The following is a 19,550-nucleotide window of genomic DNA, read 5'->3' as shown; positions in this document are numbered from 1 at the left end:
TGAAGATATTGTTATCATTATTGTTACTTTGCAGGTACATACTTGAATTTGTATTGGTCAGTCACCAGATATCGAATTGGGAGAACTGGAATATTAAGATTTGGTCCCTATTTGTGCCGACTCAACAATCATTTTTTGGTCTAATTTTTTTTTAATGATATATTTTTCCTAAAATTGTTTAGAAAACATTATATTTTATATAAAAATGGCCAAAGAACACAGGCATAGAAAGATTGGAGCACTTAATTATAATGTGAACTTGAGACAAAGATACCAAGAAAAAGAATTCAATACATAAACCAAAATTCATCAATCAAATGACAAACATGAGAAATCTTTTGTCATTGCACAAACTATATTCATATTGCAAATGTGAAATTTTGGAAATACAATTACATAAGAGAGAGAGCACTCAAAGCTGTTTCTAAAGGACTAAAAAAAAAATCTCCTTGATTTTTTTTTTCTGACTGAGAAATGATTTTCTTCTCAACATTCACACTTGCCCTATCTGTGTCTCAAAACTATCAATGCTAACAACTACTGAAGTGGAGGAGAAAGAGGATGAGCACACCTGTTTAATCATCTCTTCACGCCTTTCTCCCTCCTACATTCCATCGGCAAACCTACTCTCAATCCCAAATCAACAAGTAATTGAAAAATTACAACTTAAAAAAACAAATCCCTTTCCAAATTGCATCTTGTATAGCTGCACAATCCCAATTCTTGCATCACAACCCGAGAAAAGAAAAACCCATGTCAGCCACCTCTTTTCGTAATTTTAGGCCAAATTGTAGCTTGAGACCGAGACATCAGCTTGAGAGGCAGAGTGGATGTAAACAAACTCTAGGCTCTTTCCAGCTGGTAGAGAGTTGAGCCATGCTGGAAAAACATATGAATTGCCTGACTTTGTCAGGCCCCACAGAGGACCGTAGAGCTTGGAGATTGAAAGGTTGAGAAATTTCAGTGTCTTGGGTGACTTGTTTGTCACAGTTGTGGAGTATCTGTAGTAAGTCTTGCCATCGTAATCCCATGAACTTGTCATCTTTTGTTCAATGGCAATGGGTGCGGAAGATGAAACTGCAAAACAAGCAAATTACATTAGATTTAATTATTCCCATATCAGATGAACATTTGGAATTACAGGCCACAAGAAAGGCATCCAACCATTGGACCTAAGTAGCATGGACATAGACACAAGACACAACAATTTTGAAAAGAAAAAAAAAAGAAACATTGGGGATATGGTAAACCCAAAAAAATATATATATTTTTATAAATATAAATTTTGGGTATAAAGATAAGAGACATCAATGTATATGTGTATTTTTATTTTTTTTCACTTTCCATCTTTTTGTTTCTTTACTTTGAACTCAAATAAGCTTTCTAAAATTATTTTAAAAAATCCATAAAATTGTAGGCATGTCTAAACATAAGTGTCATGCAAAAAAATAATAACTAAAAAATATTTAACACCTCATGTGCCGTGTCTAAATGTGAACACGCAAATCAATGGTGTGTTGGTATCCAATACATGTCGGACATAGACACAATACCCAATTTGAAGTGTCCGTGCTTCCTAGAATTAGACAAAGTCCAACAGAGATTGCAGGAATACCTTGAGATGGTGTGGTTCTAGTTACTGGAGCAGGCTTTGGCTGGGTTTTAGGGGCTGGAAAGGTCACTGTAAAACAAATTTATTAAACATTATCAGCAAGAGAAAATGTTATTCTTAATTATATAGAATCAAGAAATAAGTAAGTAACAAAATTTCAGATTATAACCCGTATATATACCTGGAAGGAGCTGGTTGTAGCCGCTATGTCCACCGTGTAGTCTTGCTAAAATGCCAAGAAGAGGAGCATTGTTGTAGGTAGCTGGCTCTGTTTGCTCATAGTTGTCTCTTTGATCAGCAAAGTTGTCATAAGCGTCGGGTCCACCAACAAGGGCACCTGTTAGGAGGTTTGGATCGCTCGCCTTCCTGCTAAACCATGTGGCATAGCCTCCACGGCAACTGACAAATGAAGGGTTGACCTTGAAGGAGACAATGGAGGAAGCTCTGTGATGGACCTGTTGTGGGTAGTTGTTTCCATAGCCTACCATGTAACTTGTAGCTCTTGGGTTGTCTCCAAGAATATAGTCCACCTGAGGGTTCAAACATTGCAAGAATTAGAGCCTTCTAACAAACTAGTTACTATTCTTAAAAATATGTCAAACTGATTCAAATCGTATAGTTTAGTTTGGTTTTTTGAAAGGACAGTTTAGTCCCAGTTCCAAAAATGAATTGATCTTGTCAGATGATAACAAGTCTCAACCTGAGATTTGGCAAATGAAAGAAGCTCAGATGGAGAGACACTGCCAGAAGCACACTTCAGGTTTTTCCCGGCGGAGGTGAGATAGTCGGAGTAGACACTGAGAAGGAAAGAGGCACTGGTAACAAACTGCAGGTTGTTCCATCTCTGCCTGAAAATAAGGCCTCCGGGAGTCTTCTGAGTGTTGCGAGTGCCCTTTCCAAGACATGAACACATGAAAAACTCTGCCTTCTCCTTGTACTGCTCAAACACTGGTGCATAGTGACCGGCTCTGCCTCCCATTAGAAGCTGCAACAACACAAATGTAACCAATTTCTTAGCTCCCAATCAATAAAATCATTGAAAACTGATTTTATAAAACAGTTCCACAAGAAACAGATTGAAAGGGGTCATTTATATTGATCATAATGAAGATGAAAGCTTATGACCTGTGGATTCATCAACATCATACTGGAAGCATAACACTCAACTTTCATGAAGTGTCATTTCTCAAAATGCCATATGATAGGCGGGTTTGGTATAGTTTTGGTTTTCTGTTCTTAGAAATATAAAAAACAGAAACTGAATAGAAAAGCTTGTTTGGCAAATCAGTGTAAAAAAATATCTTCAATTTTTTTTTTCCCTTCTAGAACCTTTTAGAAAACAATTTAAGTTGATTTCTGAATTTTTAGTAATTGATTATACACAACAAAGAAAACAAAAGGCACTTTCAAACTTTCATTTTTTTTTTGTTTGTTTCATAAAACACGAAAAACAAAAACATCAAAAATGAAAATAAACCCAAACATTGCTGCTCTTTACAATTTAGTGATTAATAAGGTGCAAAACAAAGAATGGGAAATCCTAAGTACAATCAAATGAGGCATTTACAATTTTTTTTTTTTTTTTGTGGAAGTTGATGAGATTCAAACTGGCATATCACTGACTCCAAACACCAGTTTAGGAAGCATTTACAAGTTCAAAACTTCCGTACAGACAGACCATGTTTGATTCCACAAGACTAATAGTGAGATATTAATAATCCAATCAAATTAGTGTAGTATTCACAATCCCACCCCTACCCCATTACTAATAATCCTACAAATTTGTTGGATTAATTATCCATTTGATTGATAATCCTAAAACAAAATGTCAAAACAAACATAGGATAATTGGGTCCGCAGATTAATAATCTCAATCCTCTAATCCTTCCAATCAAACATGCCAACAAAGAATTAGATCATTTAATAACATGTTTGTAACAATTAAAGCAGAGCTACCCATGTGGATGAAACAATGTCACACGTATCAAATAATGCATCAAGAAATTGAAGGACAAGTTTTCAAAATTTTACCTTGGCAACAAGAGTTTGAACACCGGCATACTTGACATCCCATCCGAACTCGGTCATGGCCCAACCGGTCCCACCAAGAGAATCACCATTGTTGCCAAGGTAGCTCAAGTAGTACTGGTTGTTAGTAGCCTTGTACAACCATGCAGCAGCCCATAGCAACTCATCCTATATATGCAGAAGAAGAAAACATCACAAAAAAGTCCAAATGTAACCAAAATAAATAAATAAATAAGTATAAATGGTAATATGGTATAGTGTGCGACATTATTGTATATGAATATCCGACTATTTATTGGTGTGGATCCTGCATGGAGCCTCTGCAACAGATGGTGGGATGTGCATGTGTAACAATGTTACGTGCTGCTCTGAGGAATATTTGGCTAAACTGTAGAAATATAAAAATTGAACACAACAGTAGATAAAAAAAAAAAATTATAGAAATTATTGGACAATTTATCTATAAATCCCATACGAGAGGATATTAATCCATTCAGTTTTAAGAGTTTTTTTATGAACTAATTAGTTTTTTTTTTTTTGTTTTGAAAAATTATATTTACTTGATTTGGTGCCATTTGAGTTTAAGTGAATGCCTTGTTATGATTCATTTTCTAATTTTCTTATTCATTTTTCGGGTGGGAATGAAAATGTGAGGTGTGAAAAATTCTTTTTGAAGGAATTGGTGACTGAAGTGTTGATTATCAAGCATGGAAATCCATATTTCTGTTAGTGTGATTTTGTAGTGTTATATTGGAGGGTTATTTGTATATTACTTTGATTAGAGTGTTAATTTTCGAAAAAAATATACTAAGAATTTTTTTTGAAATGTTACGTTTTTATGTTTAAAAAAAATACACTAAAAGTTTTTTAGTATGTCATATTAGAGTGTTACGTTTAGAAAAAGTATATTAAGGAGTTTTTGTGTGTTACATACATTGATTGAAATGTTACGTTTGAGAAAAATACATTACGTAATGTTTTTAAAATTTTACGTTGTTACGTTTGACAAAAGTATAATTAGGAGTTTTTGAAAAAAGTATACTTAAGAGTTTTTTAGTATGTTACATTGATTGGAGTGTTACGTTTAGAAAAAATACTAAATGAATTTTTTAGTATATTATATTAAAATATTACATTTGAAAAAATTACTAAAGGAGTTTTTTTGAAGTGTTACATTTAATAAATTTTAACATTATGAGAAAATTCATATTTTGACCATTTATCTATAATATATATATAATATATAATATATAATATAATATAATATATATATAACCAAATGTAGTTATTTTGTCAAAAATTTCCAAATATTTATTCCTAAATTCTCATAATTTTAAAACACTTTCTTTCCCACATGGCAACCTTATTTGATTGCCTTTCATGTTTTTTATTTTTCTTCATTTTTTATTTGTTTGATTAATTAAAATTAAAATTAATTTCATTACTTATGGATAAAGATTTGAATTTCAAAATTCCTTCATATAGATAAACATATAAAAACTGAAAATTAATTTTATAATCTACAGATAAAGATAAAAAATAAACAATTAATTTTAAAAAATTAATTTCATAACTTATAGATAATTTAAAATTTCTTCCCATAAATAAACAAATAAAAGTTGATAAATAACTTATAAAAATTAATTTCATGGACTACAAATAAAGATAAAGATTAAATAATTGATTTTTTTTTAAAAAAAAACAAAATTACTCTCTTCCCCCCCTCCCATTTCGTACTTTAATTAAAAATTCATAAATAATTTATGAAAATTTATTTCACGACCTATAGATAAAGATAAAAATTTTAAAAATTATTTAAAAAAAATAACTTCATGACTTATAGATAAATAAGCATATAAAAATTGATAAATAATTTATAAAGATTAATTTCGTGGCCTACAGATAAAGATAAAGATTAAATAATTGATTTTCAAAAAATTAAAATAATAAAATTTAGATAAAGATATGATTTGTTGATTTATATATCTATCAAAAACATATATATCTAAATCTTTATTTTGATTTACTCTTTTTTTTTTCTCCTATCACATATTATCTTTTTTTATTTTAAATTTTTTATCTTTTGAAATGCTCTTATCTATAACTTCTTATCTCCTATTAAATTCTTAACATTCTTAACATTCTCTTGATAATTTTTATTATTCGTTATAATCTACCAAATGATAAAGATTATAAAAAAAAAAAAAAATTATCGCTCTGAATGAGAATAGTTTTAATAATGAAATAATAAAGGCTACATGGGAGAAGGTAGCACAAAAATCTCACAAAATTAATTTTTTTCACTATATTTATAAAAAGTAATAATTTGAGATTCTTTCTATTAGTTATTAAAAATAATTTGCATTAGATCATTGTTATGCTTTTTTTTAAAAAAAAAATTTTAAATTTTTTTATAAGGCTGTCATTCGTTATAGTATTTCTTCAATCCCATCTCTAAATTCTCTCTTTGAAATTTTTGTTTTTTCAATAATTAAGTTTAGAATTAATTTCTTATCAAATTTGTTTTCTTGATCCTTATTTTATTGAAGGATCGAGACGAATAAAACTTTCATATAATATATGAAATTAATGAATATAATACAAAGATGATAGGGAAGCACTACATATTTGTCAATATTTCTATGTTAATTAGTTGATTTGCTAGATTATACTATCAATTTATTTAGAGCCCATATGATTTAATTCAATGTTCATGACTCTATTTGTATTTGACCATTTTTTCGTTAAGTAACCGATATAATTTTTTTTGAGGTATATAATGATTAAAGCTATCATTTGTTATATTTTTTCAAGTACAATTCAAATAATTTTTTATCATTTTTTTATATTTATAAAATGGATTAAAACTATTCTCTTATATAATTTTTATAATATTATGACATTCTTATCTTGATTAATTTTTTTAAAATGACGTAGGAACTATGCAAGTATTTTGATATGATATGAGTGTGTCATTGATAGAAGAAATCAAAGATAGAGAATTGCTAATATAATCAATTAATAATTTGTTTGAGAAATTCTTTTTATAAGCAAAGCAACAAACTTAGATTAAATTTTTTTAAAAACTACTTATAAATTATAATTAAAATTTGATATTTATTCATAATTTGATCCCACAATAATATTATACACCACTGATTTAAAAGTCCAAGTAAATTTATGAAAACTTTTCTGAGCTTATAGAATTTCTCTCTTTTAATGTTTTGTTTAGTTTGATACAAGTTATTTATGTTATCAAGTGACACATAAAATATATATAGTCTATTTTTTCGTGCATCGCACGGATACCGCTAGTATAATTCATATTAGAATGGGACCTTTGAATCCATACGAAAAAAAAAGAGGACCAAATAATTCATAAAATCACTATTTAAAATTTATTTGATATTTCACCCGAAATGTTTAGGCCACAATCATAAATCTTATAAAATGTTGTGAACTGAAAATTTAAACTTATTTTAGAAAGTGGATTAAACTCCGTTACAAAAAAGAAAAAAGTCAAAAAAATTAATTTTTAACAATCTTTTCAAAAAACCCTTTCCCATGACAATAGTTACTAGTGAGAAAGAGTAGTGATCACATACTGCGTATCCACTGACAGAACGGTAGTACTTCTGAGCCACGGTGATGCTGCTATCATATTTGCCCCTATACTTGTTCGCAAACTCGAATAGCTGCATACACAACAAAACAAAAATTCGAAAAATATTATATACTATATTAAAATTTTAAACAAAAATTCGAAAAATATTATATACTATATTAAAATTTTAAAAATAACTTAAATTATAGAAATTCGTACTCCAAATTTTTTTCTAAATAATTTTAAAATTATATAGAGTAATTTTTCAATTTTTTAAAACTATAGAGTAGTCCTCTCAAGACAAAATCCTGGATCCGTCCCTATTTAGAATTGATATTTTTTTTAGTGAATTTTTGATTTTTATAAACAAAATAATGTCAAAAAATAAAGGGAATAAATTGATTTTTGTATTTGACTCTTTGACTAATTTAATATATTCCAAACAACGCCCAACTGAAAAATAAAATTAATGGAAAAATAAGAAATGGACAAATATTAATAGAAAAATTATTTGGTAGCTCAGGGGTGGCACATCGCAATATCCCTCTCCAATCACTAATTACGGACTCTATTCACTTCACCAATTATAATAATCTGTCACCAAATAGAAAAATTATTTTGTGATTCAAAGATACCACGGGACCATGCCGTTGACCAAACACGATCAAATTAATACAAAATCGTAAATCCTCCACCAATCACAATTAGAACGGTGTAAAATACTGCTTAATTCGTTAAAACCGCACCGATTCGTACTGCTCTAACTGCTAGTCGCAGTTTAAATTTTAAAATTTATAATCCGCTAACTGAACCACACCGCTCCGTTATAGTTAATACATATATATTTTTTAATCTCTAATGAAATTTCAATGTAAAAATGAGTATGAGAGAGATTTAAGATATAAATTTATTACAAATTAATAGTTATATATATGAAACATATTATTTAAAATTATTGTGTGAACCGATCCGTACCGCTCTAACTGCTAGCCGCGGTTTAAATTTTAAAATTTATAATCCGCTAACTGAACCACATCGCTCCGCTATAGTTAATACATATATATTTTTTAATCTCTAATGAAATTTCAATGTAAAAATGAGTATGACAGAGATTTAAGATATAAATTTATTACAAATTAATAGTTATATATATGAAACATATTATTTAAAATTATTTTGTGTTATATATCTAAAAAATATTATACAAATTAGTGTTATATATTATGCAAATGTATGATAATTAGTTAAAATATTTTTCAATCCGCCAATCCGTCCAAACCGTAATTTGTTAACCCGTCAATCCGCCATTCGATTTGTAATTTCTCTCAAACTGTCCGAACTGCACCGCGCACACCATGCCGTTGACCAAACACGATCAAATTAATACAAAATCGTAAATCCTCCACCAATCACAATTAGAACGGTGTAAAATACTGCTTAATTCGTTAAAACCGCACCGATTCGTACTGCTCTAACTGCTAGTCGCAGTTTAAATTTTAAAATTTATAATCCGCTAACTGAACCACACCGCTCCGTTATAGTTAATACATATATATTTTTTAATCTCTAATGAAATTTCAATGTAAAAATGAGTATGAGAGAGATTTAAGATATAAATTTATTACAAATTAATAGTTATATATATGAAACATATTATTTAAAATTATTGTGTGAACCGATCCGTACCGCTCTAACTGCTAGCCGCGGTTTAAATTTTAAAATTTATAATCCGCTAACTGAACCACATCGCTCCGCTATAGTTAATACATATATATTTTTTAATCTCTAATGAAATTTCAATGTAAAAATGAGTATGACAGAGATTTAAGATATAAATTTATTACAAATTAATAGTTATATATATGAAACATATTATTTAAAATTATTTTGTGTTATATATCTAAAAAATATTATACAAATTAGTGTTATATATTATGCAAATGTATGATAATTAGTTAAAATATTTTTCAATCCGCCAATCCGTCCAAACCGTAATTTGTTAACCCGTCAATCCGCCATTCGATTTGTAATTTCTCTCAAACTGTCCGAACTGCACCGCGCACACCATGCCGTTGACCAAACACGATCAAATTAATACAAAATCGTAAATCCTCCACCAATCACAATTAGAACGGTGTAAAATACTGCTTAATTCGTTAAAACCGCACCGATTCGTACTGCTCTAACTGCTAGTCGCAGTTTAAATTTTAAAATTTATAATCCGCTAACTGAACCACACCGCTCCGTTATAGTTAATACATATATATTTTTTAATCTCTAATGAAATTTCAATGTAAAAATGAGTATGAGAGAGATTTAAGATATAAATTTATTACAAATTAATAGTTATATATATGAAACATATTATTTAAAATTATTGTGTGAACCGATCCGTACCGCTCTAACTGCTAGCCGCGGTTTAAATTTTAAAATTTATAATCCGCTAACTGAACCACATCGCTCCGCTATAGTTAATACATATATATTTTTTAATCTCTAATGAAATTTCAATGTAAAAATGAGTATGACAGAGATTTAAGATATAAATTTATTACAAATTAATAGTTATATATATGAAACATATTATTTAAAATTATTTTGTGTTATATATCTAAAAAATATTATACAAATTAGTGTTATATATTATGCAAATGTATGATAATTAGTTAAAATATTTTTCAATCCGCCAATCCGTCCAAACCGTAATTTGTTAACCCGTCAATCCGCCATTCGATTTGTAATTTCTCTCAAACTGTCCGAACTGCACCGCGCACACCCTAATAACAACACACCTGCTCACTACGTGTGCCCCTTTTTCGCCAAATAATTTCATCAAAATAGTACGAGAGGACGAATGTAAGGGTTGTTTAGAAAATGCTAGATTAGTATATTTTTTGACTCTTTAAGAAAAAAAACGTAAAATATGAATTGAATTTGAAGTAGTGTAATAAAGAGATGATGTGATTTAAATAAAATAATTAAAATAATACATGCCAAACAAGCACGGAGTCGTTTCACGTGACAGACAATAAAAACAGCGTTTTTTAGGGGGATTGTCAACGTGGACGGCTGAGATCTGAGGGAAACACAGATCAGACGGTTTAGCAGACATAACGCGTGATTCACACGGTAAAGATGCCCCCACCGAGATCCCAATTACATGCCGAAAGATTTTCCTGTATTATTATTGCAGGTGAGGTTATCAATGTACCTTTACAAGGAACAAAAAAACATTGACGTCCAACTTTGGCGTCGAATACGGAGTCATTCTTAATTGTGCTTCTCCCCAAAAGATATACTCAAATATAATTTGAGGAAATATTAATTTGTTTCTTAAATTTTTACATATTTTTTAATTTAAATTTCAAATTTTGATTAATATAAATTTTATATTTAAATTGTTAAAATTTTAATTAATTTAACCTCATCGTCATATTTTATCTACAAATAAACGGATTGTAATGACATAATACCACAGTTAATTTAAAATTTCATTTTACTCTCAAATTATACTTTAAAATTAATTTGTCTCCCCAAAAAAAAAAAAAATCTAGGATCAAATTAAAAAAATCATGAAAACTTGAAAGGCAAAATGATATTTTTCCTCAATATATTTTGGAGTTGATACAAAGAATGAATTTAAATTCTAAAATTCTACATAAAAAATTTAGAAAAAAATTATTAAAAAAAATCAGAACTTTTTTGGGGAGGTAAAAAAAATTCTCATTAACAAAATAAATTCTAAATTTTTATTTTTTTCAATTTAAATTTTAATATTTTTAATCATTAAACTCAATTTAAGTGTTTATAAAATATTTAAATATATATATATATATATATATATTTTGTTGAGTTTAATGACTTTAGTATATTTTTTCTATCATTTTCACATAACGAAAATAGATGGATAATTTAGACTAAAAAGAAATCAAAAATTTAAGATTTAAATTAATAAATTAAAAATAAAAAATTTATTTTATTATAAGAAGTTAAATTCTGAATTTTCTTTTATAATTTCTTTAAAATTTTAAATATACCATTACTGGTAAAATTATTATGGAGGTAGACAACTATATCTCACATGGTCACACCCATAATGTTTTTTTTTTTTAAATTTTGTCTTTTGCCTTTTGTTAATTTCAAGTGAAACTTTAGGGTAAAAAGCATCTCACTAGGATAAGATTTTGGTAGTCAATCACAGGATAAAGAAAATGTAAGAGCATAATAATAATATTAGTAAAATATACTACTGAAATAAAAGGAAAAAAACACTAACAAAAAAGAGAAAAAATTTCAATATAGAGATTATTTGGAATGACCTAAATAAGTATATTTTTTGTCTTTTTATGAAAAGATGTGTAAAAAAATAGAGATGAGATGTGATATTATAGAAAAAAGATAAAAAGATGAATTATTTTTAGGTTGCCAAACTTGGCCATAGCCTCTTAATTATTAATGAAGACCTAAAATATATACCATGTCACCCATTTGTTGTTAGGGGTTAATTTCTTCCTAGTTGAATGAAACGTATATTTTAAATTTTATGCGACAGATTGTCAATCCAACAATAATAGACTTTAGTGTGACTCCGACAATTTCTACAACAAAATTTAAATTGAATGTTCAAACCAATTAGAGAAGAGTTTGACAAAAAGACATTTATTTTTTTTTTGTACTTTAAAAAATTTGGAATTTGAAATTAAAAATTATGCAAATTAAAATTTCTCTCGTAAGGGCATTTTAGTCTTTTAACACAATAAAAGTAATTTCATTATTTTTCTAAAAAATAGGTTATCGTTTCTTCCTTATTATATTATAAATTAAAAAGATTTGTTTCATAATACACTGCTAAACAACAACCAGCCTGACTGACACACACATACACACTTATAAAGTGCCGAATCGTAACTACCTATCCTAACCTACGCGCCCTTCCTTGCTAACATACGCCACTATGAGCCCACCACCACCCACCGACAATAGAAAAATTTTAATGTACCTTTTATTGGGGGATGCACTAATAAATTCCAAATTAATAACTTATACACTGTTTAGTCCTAAAAATTTTCTTATAGACTGAAAGGTCCCATTACAATGTTTCAAACATCAGATTAATGTTTCGAACATTAGATTTCAAACATCAGATTAATGTTTTAAACATTAGATTGATGTGCAAATGAGACTAAATGGAGCATAAGAAAACTTTTAGGACTAAATTGTTCAACTTTTCAGAAAGTAGGACTTATGGGTAAATTTTCCTTTAAAAAATATATACTATATATATTTAATTATATTATTATTATTTTTAATTATAATAAATTTTTTATTTAATTATGATGATTCATGCAACTTTTAATTATATCTTATGTTAAATTTATTTATAATATATATTTTTAATTATAATTCAAAAAATTAAAATTATAAATTTTTTTAATTATACAGTGCACAGTATTTCCCGAGAGATATGAGAGAACCTGCTGGGCGTGGGTCAGGAGCTCATTGGCATAGGAGGGGTTGTGGTGGCGGAAGACGACGGAGGCGGCGGCCATAGCGGCGGCGGTCTCGCCGGCGAGGTCCGACCCGGGGTTGTTCGGGTCGATCTTGTAAGCTTGTCTTGAAGTGGTCATGTCCTCTGGCCTTTGCCAACAGTAGTGGTCTGTGTTCCCATCTCCCACCTGAAAAACATAAACAGAAATCACATCAAAACTCGTTACCCACCTACCCAAATCAAACAAATCACACAAATTGCTGTTCATTTATATAATTCTTTATAAATGAATTCTAGTTAATCCCACTTAAAACGACAAACAGAGTAAAACCCACAAAACCAAATCCAATTTTTCAATCTAATATGAATGAAAAAAAAGCACAAATTCATGTTTTCATGTTTGGGTTTGTGTGAAAATAGAGCCATCACCTGATAAAAAATTGCTTCAAAGAGTATTTCGTGTGTTTTAAGGAAGAACTTGATGTCCACAAGAACAAAAGCAAAAACAATGAAAACATATTTTCTATTTGATAAAAGACACGAGAAGACAGAATGAAGGCTACAAAACCAAATCTAATTTTTCAACCTAAATTGAAAAGTTAAAAAAAAAAAAAATAGGTTCATGTTTTCATTGAATGGGTTTGGGTGAAAACAGAGCAATCAATTGATATAAAATTGCTCCAAAGAGTATTCCGTGTGTTTAAAGCAACAAATTGATGCCCACAAGAACAAAAGCAAAAACAATGAAAACAAATTTTATACAAATCACCGTACATTTATATAATTATATATATATATATATATATACATCAATCCTAGATTTGGTTTTAGTTAGAAAAGATAATCCCATTGAAAATGACAGACAAAATGAAACCCACAAAATCAAATCCAAATATTCGACCTAAATTGAAATATAAAAGCAAATTCATGTATTGATTTGAATGTGTTTAGGTGAGAACATAGCAATCACTGTGTTTTAAGCAAAAACTTGGAAGTCCACAAGAACAAAAACAAAAGCAATGAAAACATATTTGCCATTTCTATACCTCTCCATAGAGGACATAGGGATGGGGATGAGCTTTAATGAGGTAATCAGTGCCCCACTTAACAGCTTCCATGGCATGACTGAGCTCTCCACTTGCAGCCATTTGCCTCCCATACTCAACAATACTCCATGACATCATCGTAATTGTGAAAGCCATTGGTAACCCGAACTTGACATTGTCCCCTGCATCATAGTACCCTCCTACCAGATCCACCTACAACAACAACAACAACAACCCAATTCAAACATTTCATCAAATTGCAAAATCACAATTGTCTTATCTCTAAAATGGGTCTCAAACACAACACCCAAATGGGGATCAGAGAAATTTAGACTAGAAAACAGAGGAAGAGGGATATCATATATACCCCATTGGCTTTGCCATCGTTGAGACCAGAATGGCCTCTCCATTGGACTCTCTGAGTGCTGGGAAGGTAACCAGATCTCTGAGCTTCGAAGAAGAGAATGCTCTTAGTGAGAGCTTGTCCATAGTCATGGCCAGCCAAAGCTAGAGGAAGAAGACCAAGAAGCAGAAACAGAGGAGCCATGGAACAGAGTCTCACAAACCTCTGCATTGTAAGTAACAATAGAGGGTATATTAACAAAACCTAGAAGAGTACACAGAGATGTTCTGTATAGAGGGTGTATATGTGTATTTATATGAACAAATTGGCAATGTTGGTCAGATCTATCAGCTAAAAGTCCTGATAAACCCACTAAAAACAGAGTGACCCTCAGAGAGAGAGAGAGAGAGAGAGAGAGAGAGAGAGAGATTGTGGTGGGAGGGAAGGGGAAGAGCTTAAAGGCCCTATAAATGGAGTTTGGGAGGGAAGATGCCAATTGCACAGAAAATTGGCAGAGATTAATAAATGTGATGATACACCCCATACCAGAGATTAATAAATGTGAGTTTTTATTTTTGTTGTGATTCAATAATTGTAATAAATTTGTGAATATTTTATTGCTATTTTAGGGGTGTATACGGTTGAGAAAGAGCAGAGCCATGTGGGTTTGTTCGTCTCTGTAATGGGAAGGGTCGATGTTTGGACTGTATTGGGTCTATTGTTATGTATAGTAAAAAAAATGCCACATTTTATTATTTTATTTTTTGACACAATATTAGTATAATAAATTTTAACATTCATATATATTTTTACAATGAGTATAAGAGTATAGATGATTAAATATAGACTAGGACATAAATGTTTCACAAGTGATAGATCTCATTCTCTATTTAATCTCTGTTTTTGATATTGTTTGATATTTTTAATGAAGTATTTATAATTAAATTGACATATCAAATAATAAAATAAAATGACAGAAATTGATGGAGATTTTAACATTATTTTAAGTAATAATGTATGAAATTACTGCAAATCATCAGGAAAAAAGATTAGTTAAATTAGTAAGTGAATCAAACCTCAACTAGTCTTTTGATAATTTAATTGATTACTTTAGTGGATAGTAACACTTGGCAATTAAATTGGAGTTTTTGGGGTATGATAGTTACTGTGTGGGTAAAAATCTGACCACACTGCCCGTTTAGTGATCAGCAGCTAAGCACCGGCAGAATAGATGGCTCCAGCAACCTGTAACAGAAAAGAAAAGCTCCGGCGGTGGTTCTTCCACCCGGGGGCACTCCGACGATCAAGTCAGTATATCTCTCAAAGATAATCAAGTACTAAATTGAATACTCAAAGTATAAATTGCATACCTTAGACCCACGGGGGTGCCTCTCTTTTATAATATACTCAATCCAAGTCCCACTAGAAGTATGACTTCTATGAACTCTAGTTCACTGCTTACTCTGGACTCTTTTAAGTGATAGAGATAAACTCCCTAAGAGTTTAATCCATATCTTGATTCAATCCTCTTTGCCTTAGGATTCTCGCCCCTTATCTCGGGATCCGACATCTTCGGAGATGACCTCGGCTTCTCCGATATTACCTCGGCTTAACTACCAGGGCACGTGGCACCTCGGCTAACATGTCGGCGTCACCATGCCACGTGTTGGTATCCTGAAAATACATCCCCACAACTGCCCCCTAGGTTCTATTACCTCGGCATTCTGAGGTGATGGAACCTATTCCGAATTTTTTTTTTTTTTTTTTTTTTTTTTTTTTCCCTTTCTGAATAATGGCTCAAGAAGACTGCTTTGCCAAGATTATCTTTTCTCAGCCGACGTGTTCTCTTCGGAGAACGTGGCTTCGGTCGTACTACCCTATGCACATGAGCTGTCATTCATGTCTAACTGTTCCTTCCACGTGTTTCGTCTTTATTGGAGTGTGTTAGTGACGCGCCTGGAGGCTGTCTGTTCGTTCGTCTGCGCCGTCTGACGCGTGCGTTACCCTAGGCGCAATAATTGCCCTATTTTTGCCGCCGTTTCAAATTTTTGACAAAACTTCTTTTGCCTCTATCTTTTCTTCACTTTTTCTTTTCATCTTCTTTACTCTTTCTCTTCCGAAAGCTCGTTCTTCCTCTTCAAATCTGCCATTGCTTCAATTTCTTCTCTGGAACTGTCCTTAGTCCCGTATTTCTTGCAAAGCCTTTTTTGCTGTCGCAACTGGTTTCTGGATTCAACGAGTATTGCCTTGGCTTCACTTCTCCTGGTAAGACCCCTTCCTTTAATTTCTTTTATTTTCTTTATGCGCTATTGTCAGTCTGTTGCCATTGCTGATCTTACTCGAGGTCTGGGATCTATTTGTATCTTGAATTTTGTGGCTATATTTTGAACCTCTATGCTTTTCCATCATTCTTTTCGCCGCTGTTCTTGATTTTTTCCTGTACCTCTATTGTTTCTGAAAATTATGCCCTGTTCTTGAATCTGAAACCTCGTTTTTGTTTTCTCTTTTTTGTATCTGCCCCAGATCTGTGCCCTCGATCTTTATCTTAATAGTTCGTAGATTTGGGATTTGTCTGTAGAACCCTTAATCTTTAGGGAAACCTGAAAAACGCCCGTCTTCTAAAACATATTCCTCTTAATTTGGGTCGACACAATGGGTATGTGGAGGCACAGGGTAAATACCCCAACAAGTCTTGAATACTTTAGGCAAGAATTCTCTATCCCAGCCGACGTTCATCTTAAGCTGGCTGGGGATAATGACACTATCGTGCCTACAGACCATACAATGCCTTTTCCAGTAGTTGCTTTTATCGAATGTGGACTTCGGCTTCCACTCGATCCCCTTTTTCGTCAAGTTCTCTATTTCTATAAGCTAAACCCCATGCAACTTACTATCAATTCCTATAGGATAATTAATGGTATTATAGCCTTAGCTAGGCAAGAAAACCTCAGAATCACCCTCGCCGACCTTCAATATTGTTATACCATGTGCCCTCTTGATCTGAAGGATAGGGGTTTTGTATATTACCTTAAGCCGAGATCCACTCAGTACAAGATTATAGCCGACCTTCCAGACTCCAACAAGGGGGCTGGAGATGACTATCTTATTGCCTCTGGAAATTGGGAATTTGGCCCAGATGAAGATGTCCACCTTTACCCTCTTCCTCGAACACTTACAGAGGGCAAGAGTAAGAGCCCTGAGTCAACACTTAGTTGTTTTCATTCAACACTTAAATACTTTTGTTGTTTCTGACGTCTGATTCTTTGCAGATCTTCATCAACCACCGAAAAATTTTCGTCAATCCTTCTTCCCAGGACTAGATCTGAGAACACTTCTTGGTCTTCCAATCCTTAAACGAAAAGCCCCAGTATTATTAAACTTTGTCCCCACACACAAATCCATTTTACCCGACGTCCCTCGAAAAAGGAAGAAGAGTCTCTCTCCACCAACAGCCACAACCTTAACTGCTTCTACATCTCGGACAGATCAAGAGTCCACATCTGACCCAGCCGATCTTCCATCAACTTCGGCCCCCTTCTTAATACCAATTCCTGAACGTAAACGCCGACGAAGGCTAGTAAAGACTGCCGAGATGGTTCGTCCGAGGCCTGTCGTCCAAGACCTTCTCGCCGATATTCCAACTGATGCCGAAGCCGCACCGGCGCAATCAACGCTCCCTCCCAAACAAAAGAGAGTAAAAAAGGCTCAGCCTAAGGCCAAGGCTACAGACGCCGAGGCTGAGGATGCTCTGCCGATTTCGAAGCTAGCTGAAAGCAAAAAATCAACCTCTACTGCAACCAAAAGGTCTGCTGAGGGCCAACCCTCAGGATCTACACAAACAAAGAGGCCAAGGTCATCGTCTGCGACGACCTCGGCTTCAAAGAAGCCTGACATCCCATGGGCCCCTGATCTTTCTCTGGAGGACAGGCCTATCATGGCTAGTGAAAGTGCTGATGATATCAACGTTGCTGTTGCCCTTAGCACTGCTCTTCTTCTACCGAATGACTTGGAGCGAAATGCCAAGTTCAGTGAGTATGAAAATTACGCTCTGATGCTCCAACACTCTGCTCAAGTAAGTATTTCTATTTGTATTTATGTTTCTTCCTTCTTTTTCTTTCTGAGAAATTTTTCTGATACTTCTGTTTGCATTCAGGCTATCCAACATGCCCACTCATTTTCAATGCAATCCTTTGAGAATCGTCAAAGATTGGTTGATATGAAGAGGGAAGCGACCTCAATGAAGAGAGAATTAAGGGCTCTTGAGGTAAAAATGAAGAAACTAGAGGATCAAGCCGAGGCTGCGACGAAGAACCAAACCTTAGCTCTTGAGAAGGCCGAAGCTGCTGAGGCCGTTAAAAAAGTAGCTGAGGCCGAGAAAAGGGAGGCCGAGGCTCAGAAGGTCCAAGCGCAAAAAGAACTTCAACAAGCTCTGGCCACCAAGGAGGCCGAAGTCAAGGAGGCCGATGAAAAGGCCTATGCTCAAGGCATGGCCGACGTTGCAGAAGAATACAAACTTCAAGTCAGGCAGGCATGCAACAGGGGATTTTCCCTTGGTTGGATGTCTCTGATAAAGAAGCTTGATCTCCCTGCTGACTCGCCATTGCGCCAGGTTGATGCTAATCTTTTACCATTTCTTCCTCCAAGTCAAGCTGAGGATGAATCAGAGACCGAGGTAGAAGCTGAGGGTGAAGACGAAGATGAAGGTGAAGCCTTGGTGAGAAAACCCAAGGGCGCTACTGAGGCCAAGTCCTTTCCAGCTGAGCAAATTTTAGACTTAACTCAAGATGAAGTGGGTGATGAGGCTGAGGAAGTGCCCAGGGAACCTGTTCAGGGGTGTCCATCATCTGATCTTCTTCTGACTGACAGAAGTCTTGACACAACTTTAGCAGAGATAGATGCCGAAATACGAGCGGAGAAGGTGGCCGAGGATATTCCAGCTGAATCATCCGAGGCTCCAGTTTCTGCTGCTGCTGATGTTCAAGAGTCTTGATTTTCCCTTCTTTCTTTTCTGGATTTTGGACTTTGTTCTTTCTTTTAATTCCCGAACAATGTACATTCCTTCTTATGGCCGATGTGCCTTTTTTCAGTATGTAATTGCAACTGTTCTTGCAAAGGATATTTTTGATCTTGTGATGTTCTGTTGCTTGCTTCTGCATAGTTCTATACTTAGAAATTTTTGCATGCTTTCTTTGTGCAATCTTCTCGGGGTTACATACCTTGGGTATAACTGCAAGGCTTTTACTTCGGCAGGATACTGACCTGCAAACCTTGTATAAATTCTGTCAAGAACTAAACACATACTACTCAATGTATACTTTTGCCATTTTTTTTTTGTTTTTAATAAGTACTTAAACAATGATTTCGTTCTAACCTACTTGTAAATTGCTACAAATTTCAACAAGTGTTTAAATAATATACTTAACCTTTGC

General features: G+C 32.6%; 2 protein-coding genes across 2 annotated transcripts; one reads left to right on the top strand and one right to left on the bottom strand.

Moving 5' to 3' along the window:
• Positions 1-305: 305 nt before the first annotated feature.
• On the bottom strand, positions 306-14,870 carry LOC114313300 (endoglucanase 6). Its single transcript, XM_028259676.2, has 9 exons — positions 14,146-14,870; positions 13,779-13,991; positions 12,719-12,919; positions 7,246-7,335; positions 3,644-3,808; positions 2,313-2,597; positions 1,794-2,142; positions 1,616-1,681; positions 306-1,077 (listed from the first exon to the last, which is right to left on the bottom strand). Exons 1-9 carry the CDS (start codon positions 14,350-14,352, stop codon positions 779-781), a joined length of 1,875 nt encoding a protein of 624 aa, XP_028115477.2. The 5' UTR covers positions 14,353-14,870; the 3' UTR covers positions 306-778.
• Positions 14,871-16,358: 1,488 nt separating this feature from the next.
• LOC114300106 (uncharacterized) lies at positions 16,359-19,259 on the top strand. The gene is made up of 2 exons (XM_082896373.1): positions 16,359-18,193; positions 18,275-19,259. The coding sequence occupies exons 1-2, from the start codon at positions 17,714-17,716 to the stop codon at positions 19,109-19,111; spliced, it is 1,317 nt and encodes a 438-aa protein (XP_082752499.1). The 5' UTR covers positions 16,359-17,713; the 3' UTR covers positions 19,112-19,259.
• Positions 19,260-19,550: the final 291 nt, after the last annotated feature.

This window comes from Camellia sinensis, chromosome 11, assembly GCF_055761805.1.
Source record: "Camellia sinensis isolate YWXY chromosome 11, ASM5576180v1, whole genome shotgun sequence".
Lineage (NCBI taxonomy): Eukaryota > Viridiplantae > Streptophyta > Magnoliopsida > Ericales > Theaceae > Camellia > Camellia sinensis.
Note: the sequence above shows the minus strand (reverse complement) of the source record. Positions and strands in the feature narration are given on the sequence as shown.

Bases quoted from the DNA above. Each gene is read 5' to 3' on its own strand.
- LOC114313300 (XM_028259676.2), bottom strand. From the start codon at position 14,352: ATGCAGAGGTTTGTGAGACTCTGTTCCATGGCTCCTCTGTTTCTGCTT. The intron at 3,809-7,245 runs GTATGTGATCAC...CTGCATATATAG, and splicing joins GTTCTGTCAGTGGATACGCA to GATGAGTTGCTATGGGCTGC. The intron at 2,143-2,312 runs GTTGAGACTTGT...TTGAACCCTCAG, and splicing joins TTTCATTTGCCAAATCTCAG to GTGGACTATATTCTTGGAGA.
- LOC114300106 (XM_082896373.1), top strand. From the start codon at position 17,714: ATGGTTCGTCCGAGGCCTGTCGTCCAAGACCTTCTCGCCGATATTCCA. The intron at 18,194-18,274 runs GTAAGTATTTCT...GTTTGCATTCAG, and splicing joins TGCTCCAACACTCTGCTCAA to GCTATCCAACATGCCCACTC.